Consider the following 16634-nt stretch of genomic DNA (forward strand, 5'->3'; position numbering starts at 1 on the left):
ATATCAGAACCCACAAAAAAGTGGACCGAGCTTCCTTTGTTACATGTATGATGAAATTGTATCAAATTATATGCACAGGGAAATATGTAATAAATTATCTGTGGGCGTACTGTATCCTTACTGAAACTTCATATACATATTGGTATATATGCAAGAAGAGAAGGAGGAAGCAGTGGGCCAAGGGGTATCCAATTTACACTAGATAGAATTTTAATTTTTTTCAGACCCTCACTTCTGCTGGTAGGTTAACCACCACTTATCCCTCCACCTAGTCCCTATTTTGGATCTGTCACTGGGTGGAAGTGAGGATCCCAAATCATTAACTTCTCCACAAGTATGCATAGCCGGCATGGGAGCTAAAGTAAATTTAGTTCAAAACGAAAGTTTTTTTTGTATGCAAAAAAAGTGATGTTAGTATAAAACATGTTATGTAATAAAAAAATTAATTTTTTCGAGCGAATAATTTTAAAAACTAATACAGTGCTGTTATAATTTTTTTTTAATTTGGTTTCCTCAACCTTTTCTGTACTAAAACTTGATCAACCATGGCTTGCCCCCCTCTAGTTTTGATTATAGCCCTTTACACCCTTTTTGATTACACCCTTGATAGCTGGGACATAATAAACATGTTCCCTGCCACAGATTTTTTGCACAAATAGGGGGGTTTCCTATTATTTTTTTATTACCTAAATCGAAAGATTATTACTCCTGGAGTACGTATTTCATGCTTTCAGATTTCTTAATGACAATATCTATTTTTCGCGATTACATGAAAAGTGAAAATTCTCAAGCACGCGCAAAAGCGACGGCCAAGTATGAATGCTGGGAAAACTCCGTGTGACGTCATTCTGGTTCCCACTGTTGCGTGTGAGGTGACCTTGGGGCAAGGCTTTGAGCGCTGATACGACGCAGGCTGCTAGCAGGTAGCAGAGTACCCTGCTAGCAGGTAGCACTTGACTTAAATATGGATTATTACTCCAATTTCTCCATGTTTCCGGTGCAACCGGGTGGGTTTGTTGGTGATGACAACAGTTTCATGGAGACATGGAAATATGGAGGAATGGAGAAATTGGAACCTGAACACCGCGGAAACCTACGTAGTCACATGGATTATTACTACCATATCAAACGAAGGAAACTTTCCGACCTTAGACAATTTTAATAAGTGATTATTAAGACATGTTTCCCAGAGCTCTGTGACTCATGCATGCATTGGTAATCTCAGACGATGTAAAACTCCTATCCTCTCGTATAGAAACTAAGTCCCTGTGACGTCACGTGGAGTGGAATCGCATGGGCGCCAATCTGGCCTTTTTCAAATGAGGTTAAAATTGACCATTGCCATTCGTTTAAACTGAGATTTCTAAAACCAAATAATTTTTATATTATGAAAACCCTAATGGTGGGTAATGAATAGCAATCAATGCATTTCGTTTTCTTGGATGAAGGAAACTATCATATTCACCAATTGCATCAATTGACTATCCTTTTTCCTTTCGCTTTAATACTTTGATCCTTTCCATTTGAGTTTTGGTGTGTACTCGGCAATGTGCACAGTGTCGGTCACGTCATATACCGGGCACAGAACCCACACAGCACACTCAAAATTTATACCGTATAAAAGTTGCATAAATGGATAGGTATAATATGCAAATAATATTCCGTCGATTATGCACATAATATGCGAATAATATGCACATAATATATAAATATTATGCCGCCGTAAACTATTACTATAATATTGACATAATATGTATATTATTACATTGTTAGTAACATTTCATCGTTAATTATGATTCTTATAAGAATCATTAATTAACGGCCACCCAGCAAACTCAAAATTCTTTTCAGTATAAAAGTTGCATAAATGGATAGGCATAATATGCAAATAATATTCCGTCGATTATGCACATAATATGCGAATAATATGCACATTATATTTAAATATTATGCCGCCGTAAACTATTAATAATATTGACATTGTATGCATATTATTTCGTTGTTAGTAACATTTTATCATTAATTATGATTCTTATAAGAATCATTAATTAACGGCCACCCAGCAAACTCAAAATCTATTCAGTATAAAAGTTGCATAAATGGATACGCATAAAATGCAAATAATATTCCGTCGATTATGCACATAATATGCGAATAATATGCACATTATATTTAAATATTATGCTGCCGTAAACTATTAATAATATTGACATAATATGTACAGTGGAACTTGGTTAGTACGTTTCTGAAGGGACCACGAAAAATGAACGTACTAACCAGGAAAACGTACTAACGAGGAAAGTAAATAATAGCAGTCGGGGTTATTGCAATCAGTGAAAAAGTCGTCATAATTACAATTACTATCAGTAGTTCTCATAGGATCGCCTTCCTGAACTCTTTTCACATTTAAAATCAAGAAAATGAGCGCTACCATGAAAAACAATACCATGTGAATAAAAATCGCAATTTTTCATGGACATCCCGGAGAGGATTTCATGATTACGGCGTCTATCTCCCGTGATTTATCCTATATCTATTTACAGAACGAGGACGAGTGAAGCTCAGACAAGCGAAGACAAGTCATTTTTCTTTCTCACAGCGTACTCGGAGAATATAACAACAACCCGGAGTAAGTCAACTGGTTTTTTAAACATCATAAAAATTGGGCAAAATTATATTGACTTTCAAATTACGGCAAAAGCCGTAGACATTCGCTTCTGGAATGATACCATTTCGATCGTAAAATCGATCGATATATCAACTGATGACACGCAAGATTATTAGATTACGACGTAATTACAAGAAAATTTTATATTAAACAGTTGAAATTTACTTTCAAAATTTGTCTAATGTCGTCTGCTTTCGTTCCGAGATCAAGTATTTTTAAGCTAAGCATGAACATGCATATGTATGTTCATGAAGCTAAGCTTCGCGTGGAGATCCAGAGGATCGTCTGCTCCCGCAACAGTAGTCAAGTAAATACGCACGACGCACAGTGGGCTGAAATCGAAAAAAGCTGGCCAAAAATCATATCTTCCATATTTTTACAATTAGCTCGATGAAATTTTTCCTCCTATTCTTACTTAGGCTATATAACATAATTATAAAGACATTTTGCCGAAAAATTAATCCGGGGAGTTTTTTTTAACAAATACGCGGAGACGGATAAAAACCAAAAATCGACTATTTGGACCGCTTCAGTAAAGAGGGAACATTTAGTTGAAATTAATAGCTAGGAATAAAACAGTAAGTAGTTTAACATTAAATTTAATAATTTAAATAAAAATGTTCATAATAAATACATAAAATTATTTTTTAAACATTAGTGATTTAGTCAACTAACTTTGCGTCAACATTTTGTCCTAAAGAACACACATAAGAAAGCACCTCGCAAACAATTTATACCATAAACCAAAATACCACAAAATTATTTAAGAACCATAATAAATTAACATAAATATATAAAACATAAGAAAACAGAAGGGATAAATTTGCCAGCCACTACCAGTTTTCATCGGATTCCCATCCGTCACTGTCCTCATCTCTGTCCACTACCAGTTGGCTCTTCCAATACAAGTAAGTATCGTATATCCTTTGAAACATTTCTTTTAACATTTGTACGTACATAACTATTGGATATTAGATGATCCAAAGTAAGGAGAAGCCTTCGGAAAAGATATCTCCTTTCAGTTCAGCGCGAAATTTTTCGCGTGTGGTGCGCTCGGAATCTTCTGACATCTTTGTGGCGATATTTCAAAGCTTCCTTCGAAAGTTGGCCAATTGGAAGCACTGCTGCCTTGGCAATTGATGCTCCATAAAACAGCAATTTGTGCACCGTGGGGGGCGTGTAGTACCACGGATACAAATCCACGAAAAGGTATGCAGTTTCTGAGCAGTACTCGCTGAAATTGGCATAATCTATCTCAGGTCCAGATATCAGAGCTTTTAAAATTTAGGCAAACCTCGAGATGAGTTCCTCGCTAATGCTTATTTAAAAAGGAAAAAAGTCCTCACCAAATCCTTCTTCCAAAAATTTTAAATATTCATAACAAGTTTTTGAATTAATAAATAAAAATCTATATAATTTGAGTTTTTGGTGGTAAACATACCGGTAATTTCTGATGTTAGCTTAGGTTCAGAAAAAAAACGTTGGGCAGTGTTCCCATCATTAATCATGCCTTGACCATGCTTTAACAAGTGGTCTCAAGAAGAGTTTCATGCATATCTGTTGGGAGCGGTTTATCCTTCTCTAATCAACATCGAAATTTTACTACAAACTGGTTCTCTTGCATTCTTTCCATTTCTAGATATACCTATTGAAAAAGCATTTATTCATGAAGTTCTTCAACATTTCCTTTGTCTTCTCGTCTTTCCCCAAGTTTAACTTACCATAAAGATATTGAAGGGCCAATTTACGTTTTGACGACGGCGAATTTACATTTTCATTAACAATAACGTCATGTATTTCTTTGCGGGTTACTTTCATGCGCTCCGTTTTCTCTCATCCAAAATATCAACAATTTAAACCACCGGGCAAGGAAATCGAAATTAGAACTTAATTCTCTGAATAATACACACGATCACAGAGATTTTACTTGGAAAACGTACCTTTTTATCGTTCCGAGATATCCTTCGCTAGTAGTAGTTCGGCCTCAACGCTGAAATTTCAAGGTATACTTAGGGAAAATAAACCCTGGTTCTTCGCATCCGTAGCGCAAGCACTCACATCCTTTCGCACTTACGAAGACAAAATCACTACTTTTCTCGGTAAAATCGTAAAAGATAATAGTTTTCAACCAATTGAAAAGATGCATTTGTGGAAAACCCTGTGTGAGCTACTTCGTAGAAAATTGTTTGCACGGATGTCGAAGGGAAGCGATCCTCAACAGTCCAAAAACCCTTTCATAGACCGAGGCTATAAAGCAATAAATGGCATTTCTAGAGAGGGACAGTTATGAAACGAGTACAGAACTTCTTTAACGCTAGATAAGAATCATAACACAGTGGTTGGGTTTTCGGGTACAATAGGGATTAACGCGGTCGGCAGGGTAGTGCTCGCCGTTGCGGCGCGGCGGCGCTCCACCACACGTGTGCCCTTTTCAGTGTTTGAGCTGATTGTTGCTACGTATGGCCTAGGAGAGTACGGATATCAGAATATGCGAGTTTATAGTGGTTAGAATTGGGTTTTCCAAGAATTAATGCTTTGCAGCCGCCCGCTTCCCGAGACAAGAATCTGGTCTGCCAGCGCAATCGTTGAGTCGTTTATATGTCTCATGAAGGAAATTGTAATGTGCGCTTAGAAAAATAGAACAATAAGACTAATATGGCATGCTAAATGTATGCAGTGCATGTAAGTGTAGTTTCGTCTCACTTTTAGCGAATTATCCTCTGCCACAGCTAAGTCTGAACAAATGTTCGCATCAAACCACCGCGTCGGGCGGTTGGACATACATGCACATAACTTGACAGGAGAGGCGGGGTGGCAAATTGGGGCAGGATTTTTCAATTGATAACTAAAGTTGGCACTTTATTTTACAATGTGGTGCTAAACACTTTGTGAAGCAAAGTGAAAAACATCAACTTTTTCTCTACATTATGTTAAAAATACATGAAAAATAGGACATTTTAATTGTTTAAATAAAAGCAATAAAAATTATCGATATAATAAAAACTTTCACTACAACGAATTATGAAAATGTTCATTTTTATTATGGAATGGTTTAAAATTAGGCATTTTAAAACATAACGCAACAGTATCAAAAAACTTGTCAATTTTTTCAAAATATGGGAAAAAAATTTTGAGATAATTTTTCATTAAATTCACAGACGTCTCCTGCTTTAAAAAAATTAGTTATGAATAAAATTATTTCAGTAATGTGGTCACTGATTATTCTGTAATTTGAAAATATAATACTTTTTTCCAAATTAAAAAGTGAAAAAAATCATTTTTGGCCAGCTTTTTTCGATTTCAGCCCACTGTGCGACGTCGAGTTTCTGGAGCAGTACTGTTTTAGATAATGTGGGAATTGTCTAATACCGTTAAGACTCATTTCTTCATCATGATAACTCGTGCAATAGCAACAATTGCCCACTCATGAACTTTGAGCGCAGCAGTGGGCACTCCCAAGCTCCAAAGGCAACAGAAGGTGAGGAGCTCGGGGTGGGGAAAATTGGGGCTTCTTATTGGCTGTAGTTTTTCATAGTCAGACATTCCCAAAAAATGGCCGCATTTTATTTTTCATCACGTCACAAGAATTTAGGAATGCATTTGGATAAATTACGGTAGAAGAAAGAGATGTGGAATGAATGGAAGAATGTTAATGGCTAATAATAATAAATTAAATCATGAATTCAGACGTTTGCGACCCTTAAGAAGACACTAGAGAACGAATTGCGGGTTGCGTCACGGCAAGCAATTGAGCGTACTAACCAGGAAAGCGCAATTTTTTCAAACGTACTAACCAAATTCTTTTACCTGTATTTTGTTCGGATGGTACCGGGACCGAGGGAAATCGCCGTACTAAGGAGGAAAACGTACTAAGGAGGAACGTACTAACCAAGTTCCACTGTATATTATTTCGTTGTTAGTAACATTTCATCGTTAATTATGATTCTTATAAGAATCATTAATTAACAGCCACCCAGCAAACTCAAAATTCTTTTCAGTATAAAAGTTGCATAAATGGATACGTATAAAATGCAAATAATATTCCGTCGATCTTGTTCATAAAATTCGAATAATATGCACATAATATTTAAATATTATGCCGTCGTAAACTGTGATTGTATCCGTAAAAATCGATGATCATACATCCTCTGTATAAAAAAATGTGAAAAATTATGTTTTAATATATCACTAACAATTTCGTATCGTTCGCAGAATACTCCGCAATTATTATTATTGTTTTATTTTCCACACCGGCATACTCCGGTCTGGCGAGGTAGGCAGCTTGGTAGCCATATTGCCGTTGCGTCACGTTGCGTCGTTGTTAGCATTGTTAGCAGTTGTTAGTCATTGTTAGTGTTGTTAGTTGTTGCCGTAGCCATATTGCCGTAGTTGGGTGAATTGAACGTATATTGAAAAATCTAAGATTAATGAGGAAAAGATGGGTTTACGGAGCTATTTTATGTCACAGTACTATTCTGGTAACGCATATACGATAAGGAATAATAAACTTCATGGTATGAAGAACAGGACTTTATTTAAAATCAAAGTAAGTACACGTGCAGAGTCGTTGTCGTTTGTCATAGGGTTTGCAAGCAAATCTGAAATTATTACGCTCCTAATTTTGAGAGTTATTCCCAGTTTTTAATTACCTAAATGTATATATTATGACGGTACTTTTTCAGTCAGAGTCCCAGCTTGAAAAGTGAAGGATGGCTATTCCAAGGAAAGACGAAGTTTTGGCACTTAGGTACTGATCCAGGTTGTGAGCTGCACTTTCGCCCTGAAGATATCACATACTTGATGATATATGCATATAATTATTTTAATTTGTGATTATTAGTGACAATATGATCTTTATTGTTTCTGAGTGTATTTTCAAGAACGGCTTGCTTACATCGTTTGCGTGATTGCTCGCCACAACTCTATAAGTCATAGACAATTATGCGATTAGAAGACCTTTTTGTGGTTTGGAATCACATTTTGGACCATTTATAATACATTCGTCAAGAAAAGACCGTAGATGTTCAACCATGCGGATGTCATGGAAGGAATCATCGCGAGTGTTGTGATTGTGAATTCGTGTGACATACTTTGTGCTTTTTAATCTCAATTTCATGAGTAACGATTATGGAAGGGTGAATGTTTGCCTTTAGATGTCATTTATATGTTATTTCAACCAAATTTGCGATGATATAGGACTCCTAACTGAATGTTTGAAAATTTGTGATACAACGCTGAAGGTAGGAGGATTGTGCCCTGTTTTAGTGCAATGTACCTATGGTGTCTCTAGATGAATGATTTATTAAATTTCTCCTCGTTTCCAGAAATCACTTTTTATTTATGTAATTTTCGAATATAATGTAAATGCATATTATCACACATCAACGGTATAAAATGTGCATAAAAGGTACGTAGATATGGTATATATGTGCATAATATGCAACTATATGGCAGCCCACATCAATGGAATAAATCATGCATAAAATGTACATAAAAGGAGCATAGAAATGGTATATAAGGGCATAATATGCGCATATATTTTAGGCCACATCCATGGTATAAATTTTGCATAATATGTACATAAAAGGTGCATATAAATGGTATATATGGGTATAATATGCGCATATATATAGCCACATCAATGGTATAAATCGTGCATAAAATGTACATAATATGTGCATATAAATGGTATAATGTCCTCATAAATTGCGATATATGCGCATAATATGCGGAATATATGCACTGATGGAATGGCATAATATTTGCATATATACGGAATATATGAGGACATTATACCATTTATATTCACCTTTTATGTACATAAAAGGTGCATATATTCCGTTTATATGCAAATATTATGCCATTCCATCAGTGCATATATTCCGCATATTATGCGCATATATCGCAATTTATGAGGACATTATACCATTTATATGCACATATTATGCACGTTTTATACCATTGTGGTGGCATAATATTTGAATATTATGTGCATATTATTCACTTTGTGCTGTGTGGGAAGTAGCTGCGACCAACAGCGTGCTACAAGGGGCCAAAAAAGTGACTTATTCTTCAGTCATTATGATCAAAGCAGTGTGAAGATGAAGTTCACGTTTCGGTCATTATGGCCAAAGGGGCAGTGAATGTGTTGAAAAATGAAATGAGTGAGTCACTTCACGTATTTGATTCCTCAAAGAGATTTAATAAAATATATCATTTCCAAGAAGAAATGAAAAGTGTAGTCAATCATTATAGTTTTACTGCATAGTCAGTGATACCTTTTATTACTCCAAATCAGCTTCTCCATAGTAATGAGATCAACAAGTCCAATCAGGTTTTCAGATTTGTCTTTCACCGGCAGTTGAACCAATAGAGGGACAACTCCACGCAGTTTTGACTGAATGGACTTCATACAATAATCTATATCTGCATCCTTTCGGTCCATCTTGTTTAGGAATATCATGCGAGGAATGCCATAATAATCTGCTTGTCTCCACACTGTCAATGTTTGAGCTTCCACACCTGAAAAACAAGGTGTGACATTAAAGACCAACACACATCATGTTGGAACAGGCCCAATGTGGTTTCACTCATACTGACAATTCTGGTGATGGCACCAGTGCAGGATGCAATGCGATCAAATGGATACTTTCTCATTATTCCCCGTCCAGTAAGTGTGTTAGCACAGGCAGTTCATTCGATTTGCAAGTCATGACATAAATATGTATTCCCTAATTAATTTTCCATGATAGTAAAACCAAATAACAATTACAGGAATACTAATTTCTGAATCAACAATTTGCACCACCAGCTCACTCTGCAGCCACAAAACTTGGAAAGCGGTAGCAAATATGGTTCTTTAAGCTATGATTTTAATGCTTTTATACATATTGCATGCATATTCATAACTTGATTTCAATTTTACATTGAGACTAATACTACCAACATGTACTCTGCTGAATTAAGATGCTTCAACAATGGCAAGTGAAATTATTTGGAAGATTCGTCTCACATTCAACTTGCATGTTCCATAAAAAGTACGATTTTGCATTTTTTTTCAGTCAAGATAGAAGAAAATTCCACTTTTACTCCAGCCACATGGGTAATTACCCCAAAAATATCTCAACTCTGTTATTAGGAATCCCACAGATATCATTCAAACACCATTTTTATCAGCTCGTCAGATACTCTTCCTTTACCACCTTTGATTATTTTTTTGTTAACTTGAAAAAGAGATAAATAAGATAAATTGGCCACTGTGACTAAAATTGATCACAATGGTAAGCGGTAGCCGGAGGGGACAGTGGAGGAACAAGGGTTGGTGGATGGGAATGGTGAAATGGCCGGATAATTCGAGCTCAACTCCGAGCGTACTGAGGTCGCTATGGAGGGTAAACACTACCTGCAGCCCCTGTAGAGAGCCCATAGACTACAATTGTAAAACGATGTTGCTTATAAATAAAATATCATGTAAAACTAAATTCCAACCCTAGGTTTAACCCAAGTATTTTTGTTACAGTCACACTCAATTTTATACCTATTTATTTTTAAGTTATTGTAAAAAATAGCCTTGCCCATTCAGCTATAACCCTCTCATAAGTTTCACATAAAAAATACTCGTACCCAACTAAATAAAAATACCCAACGGGTGGGTGTGAATCTCTCTCAAATTGTGTGGTTCATCCACACCAAAAATTGCAATTCATTGGCAGAATTCCATAGGTGGAACAGAAAGTTAAATTACAGCAATAATAAAGTCTTCCTTGTTCAGTCTCTCTCTAATAAGTTTCCACTAAAAAAACTTAGCTGCTGCCCACTTTTCAAGATTGGGTGTCATTAAAGTTCTAATTCACGTACTCATTCAAATGAAGCTTTGCACTGAGGAAAGGAATCTCACAAGACTAAAAATAACAACGAAACATGCAAGGTCCGTATGTGCTAGGCCTATGAGTGGCTGAGAAGTGGTAACTCACTTGACATGAACTCATGGCATCAACTTATCTGCAAAAGGATTAAGACAACATTTTTCACAGCTAATAGCTTGAGATCTAGGTATCAAATGGAGACACTGAAAGAATGTGGGTCTTTTTATTTCAAACCTTGACAATAGAAGAAAATTGTTGAAATAGCTCATTCTTCCCGTGTTTTCCATTAATTCCAAAAATATTCATGAAAAACAGAATTTTTATAAAAATGTCTATGTCCAAGAGATGCACAACTTTTGCAACAATAAAAATTGATTCAGCCAAATAATTTGTACTTGACAGTTTAACATGTATGTATTTATAACAGACACATCCTTAGCATGAATTTATGTATGAACGTAAAATAGGATGAGCACGTAAGAATAAAAAAATTAACAGATCCACTATGTAATAATTACATCACATTGTTATTTCCGATGCAAAACCAGACTTTGTTCATCATTGGTCTGATATCAAAAATTCATTTTTTGACATTCCTGCCCTAATGCTTTCCAAGCCTTGGCCCACTAGCAATACAGAGTGGAAACTGCACCCAATTAATCCACATAATACGTTCACATACCTGCAGATGAATCCAAAATTACAATAGCACCATCAAGAACTTGAAGAGTTTGTTCGACTTCCATGGTAAAATCAATATGACCTGGTGTGTCCACCAAATTTATGCGATTCCCAAGCCAATTAAAGGTGATAGCCGCGGAAGTAATAGTTATCCCTTAAATGAAAGAGACCATAAGAGACAATTGGCCATAATGGCACAGAACTTAAGTAACTGGTAACATTAAATCAAGAAATAAACGAGTACCTCTATCCCTCTCTTGGTCCATAAAATCAGTGACTGTATTACCGTGATGAACTTCCCCCATGCTGTTTATTAATCCAGAATAGTACAACATTCTTTCAGTAGTGGTTGTTTTCCCTGAAATTCATACAATTAGGATAAAAAATATGTATTCTGAGAAGGCAATTAAAAAGGTATAAGATCAGAATCATTCGAGATATTATTTACCTGCATCGATGTGGGCCAAAATACCGATGTTTCTCACTTTTTTTACTTTCGTAGGAGACCGTTCTTTTAGACGCACAACTCCGCGTTTACTAGTCCTCACAAACAGCCGCAAAGGCTTTTCCAAAAGCAATAACGAACTCCTTATCATATTGTAGTCGCTGATGCCCACAAAAATCACACCGTGTTAAATAAGATGCATCTATACACTTACACACATATTAGAACCCTACATGCCAGCAAATTTGCGCCATAAATTCATTTGTGCATATAAATATCTACAACAATCACATCCTCTTCTGAACTACTCCTTTCAAACACACATTCACACTTTATGGTCGAAGGATGTAATGATAGACAAATGATCATAGATACTTTCTAGCGCTTATAGCACTTCTTAACGATGGCCAGAGAGCATAATTCGTAGATGCAATTCCTCTTTATTATAACTTAATTTCACAATTAAAAAATTCACCGCATGAGTGGCTATTACGTGATATTTAAAACAATTAAAAAGAACACCACCTTCAATTTCAGTCCATGAGTTGCTGCTTTCTTATTTTCGATGCTCTTTTTTAAACCGGCAATTTTGGCGCATATTTTTCAAATGAACAAAAATCGCGGCTTCATTCCAAAGTAATCCATATTCAATGGTTTAAACTTAAGGTAACTTAGCATAGGATAAATATAACGACCGAGTAGTTAATTTCATTTAGTAAGGAATTAACCTTCACTTCGAGAAATTTCATAATTTTTGTGGAAATATTATGGAATGTGGAATAGACGCGATAGACGCGAGTATACTGTCTTGAAAAAGAATTATAGGTATATCCTTCAGAATGCCAAGAAGACATACAATAACCAAAGAATTAATAATGCAGCAAATAAAACTAAAGAAATTTGGAAAATTGTTAAAGAATCGAAACATAGCAAGAGTAATAGGTCAGACTTTAAACTCTTGAACTCCCAGGACAATACCATTTTGGATGATAATTTTCAAATGGCCTCTGCCCTCAATGATTTTTTCCTGTCACATCAACTACCCAAATTGAATCAACATACTAAATATTCCCGAACAGTAACACCTTGTAATTCCTTATTTCTTCAGCCTTGTTCTGATTCAGAATTAAGGAATGTTATCCGGAAACTAAGCAATAAGTTTACTGCTGGCCTTGATGAGATTCCAATGGTTGTAATAAAGCGTTCTTTCCATGCAATCATGTCCCCATTATTATTCTTGATCAATGAATCTTTACGGTTAGGCATTTTTCCAGGTCCACTCAAAGTAGCAAAGATCATCCCTCTATACAAAGGTAAGGGCAGTCGACAGAGGATGAATTCATATCGTCCAATCTCTCTACTGAATCAGTTCAGTAAGATTTTTGAGGTAGTATTTTATTCACGTCTCATAGCTTATTTGGAATCTCAAAAATTATTATCCACCGCCCAACATGGCTTTAGGAAATCAAGGTCTACTACTACTGCCACTTACCAGGTTGTGAATAAAATATTAGATGATCTGGATAACAGACTAGAATCACTTATTCTCTCCTTTGACTTTTCTAAAGCGTTTGACTGTGTCAATCACGGTCTATTACTGCAAAAACTTGAAATGTTTGGAATTAGAGGTGCAGGCTACAAGTGGATTGAGTCTTACCTGAGTGATAGGCGACAAAGTGTTGTCCTTAGAAGGGATGGAACCAATTTTATGTCCCCTGAGAAAAAAATTGTCATGGGCGTTCCCCAGGGCTCAGTCCTGGGACCAGTTCTGTTCCTTTTATTTATAAATGACCTCCCAGATATGTTTAAATATGTACCAGGTGTACTTCCAGTATTGTACGCTGATGATACCAATGTTTTAGTGTCTGCCACATCAATGGAAAGCCTGACCTTAAAATCTAATGATGCAGCACGTGTCTTACAAGAGTGGTGTAATCAAAATTCTCTCCTCCTCAATGTGGAGAAATCTAATTTAATTTACTTTTGCAACAAGAATAAACAGCAATCACAGATCTCTGTCAAGACTGATGGTAAACCTATTCCACAAAACCTCAGTTCCTCTTTCCTGGGTGTAACTCTTGATAATCAAATATCTTGGGAGGAACATATTCAGAAGCTTCGCAGTAAATTGAGTTCTGTCTGTTTTTTGATCCTGTCTATCCGAAAAACTGTAGATATTGATGTACTATTATCAATTTATTATGGTGAATTCTACTCACATGTAATGTTTAGTATACTCTTCTGGGGCCCTAGACCCAATTCCAAAATAATCTTCAAAATTCAAAAGAGGATACTCCGTATTATCGGCAAGGTGCCTGTTTATGCTCCATGTCGCCCTCTTTTTAAGAAATTCAACATTTTACCTCTCCCCTGTGTATATATGTATGCTGTAATTGTCTGTGCAAAAAAGAATCTTTCGAATTATGCAACAAATAGTGATTACCACTGTCATTATACAAGGAGTTCTACAAGCCTCCATCAAACATTTACAAGAACCAAGAACTCAAGTTATGCACCTTGGCACATGGGCCTACTGCTATTTAACAAACTCCCACCAGAAGTGAAGGGAGTCAAAAACATATATCTCTTCAAATCAAAGCTTCATGAGTTTCTTTTGAAAAAGTTATTTTATTCTGTGGATGATTTTCTTCATCCATAACACCTTGCTTTTTACATGATGTAGGTTTGTAAGATGTTTGATGATGTAGATTACACCTATAGTAATACCTTGTAGTTTTTTATATCTATGTATTTTTGTACCATAATTGACGTGTCCTATATTTGTGAGAACAAATCGCCGGACAAATAAATTATTATTATTATTATCTCTAAAATCAAAAGACCGCAGCAGCAAACAATTAATTACATGGCATATCATACACAACCACAATAGTTGTAGGATTTTGGGGATTCTGGAGCACCTGCCGCCAAAACTTGACTTGAAAAATCATGTCCCAAATTAAATATGCTAATAATATCCCATAGAATATATAACTTTTGGTGAGATGAGGTGACCTAGAGGTTATGGTCAGGATGATTGTAGTGAGAGACAGGGATGGTATGTGAGAGTTGGGTCAAGCTCAATGAAACTGTCATGAACATCAATGCACCTTGGACAGCAGTGGCGTAGCTACAGGGGAGGGTTTGGTTACAACCTCCCCCCTTGAAACATTTATTACATCTTTTTATGCATATTTTATTTTAATCAATACTTATATAAAATTACTGTCTTTGAGTCCTAAAAATCATGATTTCAGCATCAAAAATCCTAAAATTTTACCCCAGACCCTCTTTGTCCAGGGGTATTTTTCACAAAGAGCAGAAGGGCCCCAAAATATCCACTAAGCCCCCCATTTCAAAATCCTGGCTACGTTACTGATGGACAACATGGCATCCATTTTTAACCAATGCATACATCACATAACAATGTAGGGGATCCAAGACGTACCATTGCTAACAGTGCATCACCAGAATGAACTGTGCCAACTGTAGATGGCAAAAAATCAAATTTTCTGAAAGTGGCCAAAGAACTCCTTTCTTTGAGAAGCTACCTACCATTGTAATATTGGATTAAGGCTCAAAGGCTAACTCCATAGATAGGGCTGTCCATAATTCGCACTTTGACTGCCCTACCTCCTTCATAGACTTCATGAGGAACCCTCCTTCCTTGTATGTATCCATGTAAACTTTTCTTTTTAGTAATATTAACGTTTAACCCTTTCACTGCTGTTCAATATCCGAAAACCTTCTCCTCACATGCGGCGAAAATGTTAAAATGCGTTTCGTTGGGCCATGGAGCAGGTACTTCCAGGATGGGCGTGGTACACCCTCTATAGGGTCGCTAATCCAGAACTCTTTCCTCGACAAGCTCACCCTCACTGGCCCTTATCTTGGACCCTTCGAGTGTGGGATCTCCCTCCCGAAAAGTGACCGCTCTGACTGCAATTTTAAAATCAACCAAACAATCCGATCATCAAAAAATTATTGTTTGCATCGCACTCCTGCCAATCAAGCACGTCTTTGAACCGTGTTTCTGTGATGAAAAATAACGATTTTATTAACTTTACTAAAAACTTGGCTGCAGACCACCAGAAAATGGCCATTTTAGCAAAGTTAACAAAATCGTTATTTCTCATCGCAGAAACACGGTTCAAAGACGTACTTGATTAGTAGGAGTGTGATGCAAACAATCATTTTTTGATGATCGAATTGATTGATTGATTTTCAAAATGCAGTCAGAGCGATTACGTCGTTTTTGACCCCCGCTCGGAGGGTCGAAAAGAGGGGCTAGCGAGGGTTAGCTCGTCGAGGAAAGGTTCCCGGATTAGGGGCCCTTCAAAGTGCTTTGGCAAAAGTGCTGAGGGCATGGCAGGGAGGAAGAAAATGCACCTTCACAGCAGCCTGCTATGCAAACGTACCAGGTACGTTCACAGCAGTGAAAGGGTCAAATGGGTAACGAATGAACTGTCAGTAATTTAACCTTTTCCCTACTGTACACGTATATATACGTGTGGACGTTTCCTGACCCGGGAGACGACGGGCGTATATATACATGTGAGATTTTCCCGGCCAGGATATCGAAAGCCACATATATACGTTTTCTAGCTCCCCCCCCTTTTAGGACGGTCGTGGGTTTACGACGTCTTTGTCTCGGGACCCAACGCTTCGGGGTATAGGATTAACTCTCGGAATCCGGGAGCAGGTACCCAGACCCTTCGTCTTTTAGAACCCCTCTCAGCGGTCATTCAATTGTTTATACAGTCAATTTTCGAAATAAATATTTGTTCATTTCTCAAGAAATATACACTAAGAATTGAATTATTTGTGTTTTGAGCAGCGTTTACAATTTTTAAACGAAATTCTATGACAAATATTAACTTATACCTCGAGTTATGCATAAACATCAACATGGAAATTGTTGCTGCGTTAAATGTGTTGATAATGGCCTTAGAACTTCGTTTAAAATTTGACATAA

The 16634-nt window shown here is 36.5% G+C and overlaps 1 protein-coding gene across 1 annotated transcript in view; it reads right to left on the reverse strand.

The window, feature by feature from the left end:
- Positions 1-12219, reverse strand: part of LOC124167843 (ribosome-releasing factor 2, mitochondrial) — a 25923-nt gene extending 13704 nt beyond the window's left edge. The window contains exons 1-4 of the mRNA XM_046545885.1: positions 11663-12219; positions 11459-11572; positions 11216-11368; positions 8947-9190 (exon numbers count right to left, since the gene is read on the reverse strand). Coding sequence (XP_046401841.1) covers positions 8947-9190; positions 11216-11368; positions 11459-11572; positions 11663-11810 — 659 coding nt within the window. The 5' untranslated portion in view covers positions 11811-12219. The remainder of the gene's footprint in view (positions 1-8946; positions 9191-11215; positions 11369-11458; positions 11573-11662) is intronic.
- Between the last annotated feature and the right edge of the window lie 4415 nt (positions 12220-16634).

This window comes from Ischnura elegans, chromosome 11 (assembly GCF_921293095.1).
Source record: "Ischnura elegans chromosome 11, ioIscEleg1.1, whole genome shotgun sequence".
Lineage (NCBI taxonomy): Eukaryota > Metazoa > Arthropoda > Insecta > Odonata > Coenagrionidae > Ischnura > Ischnura elegans.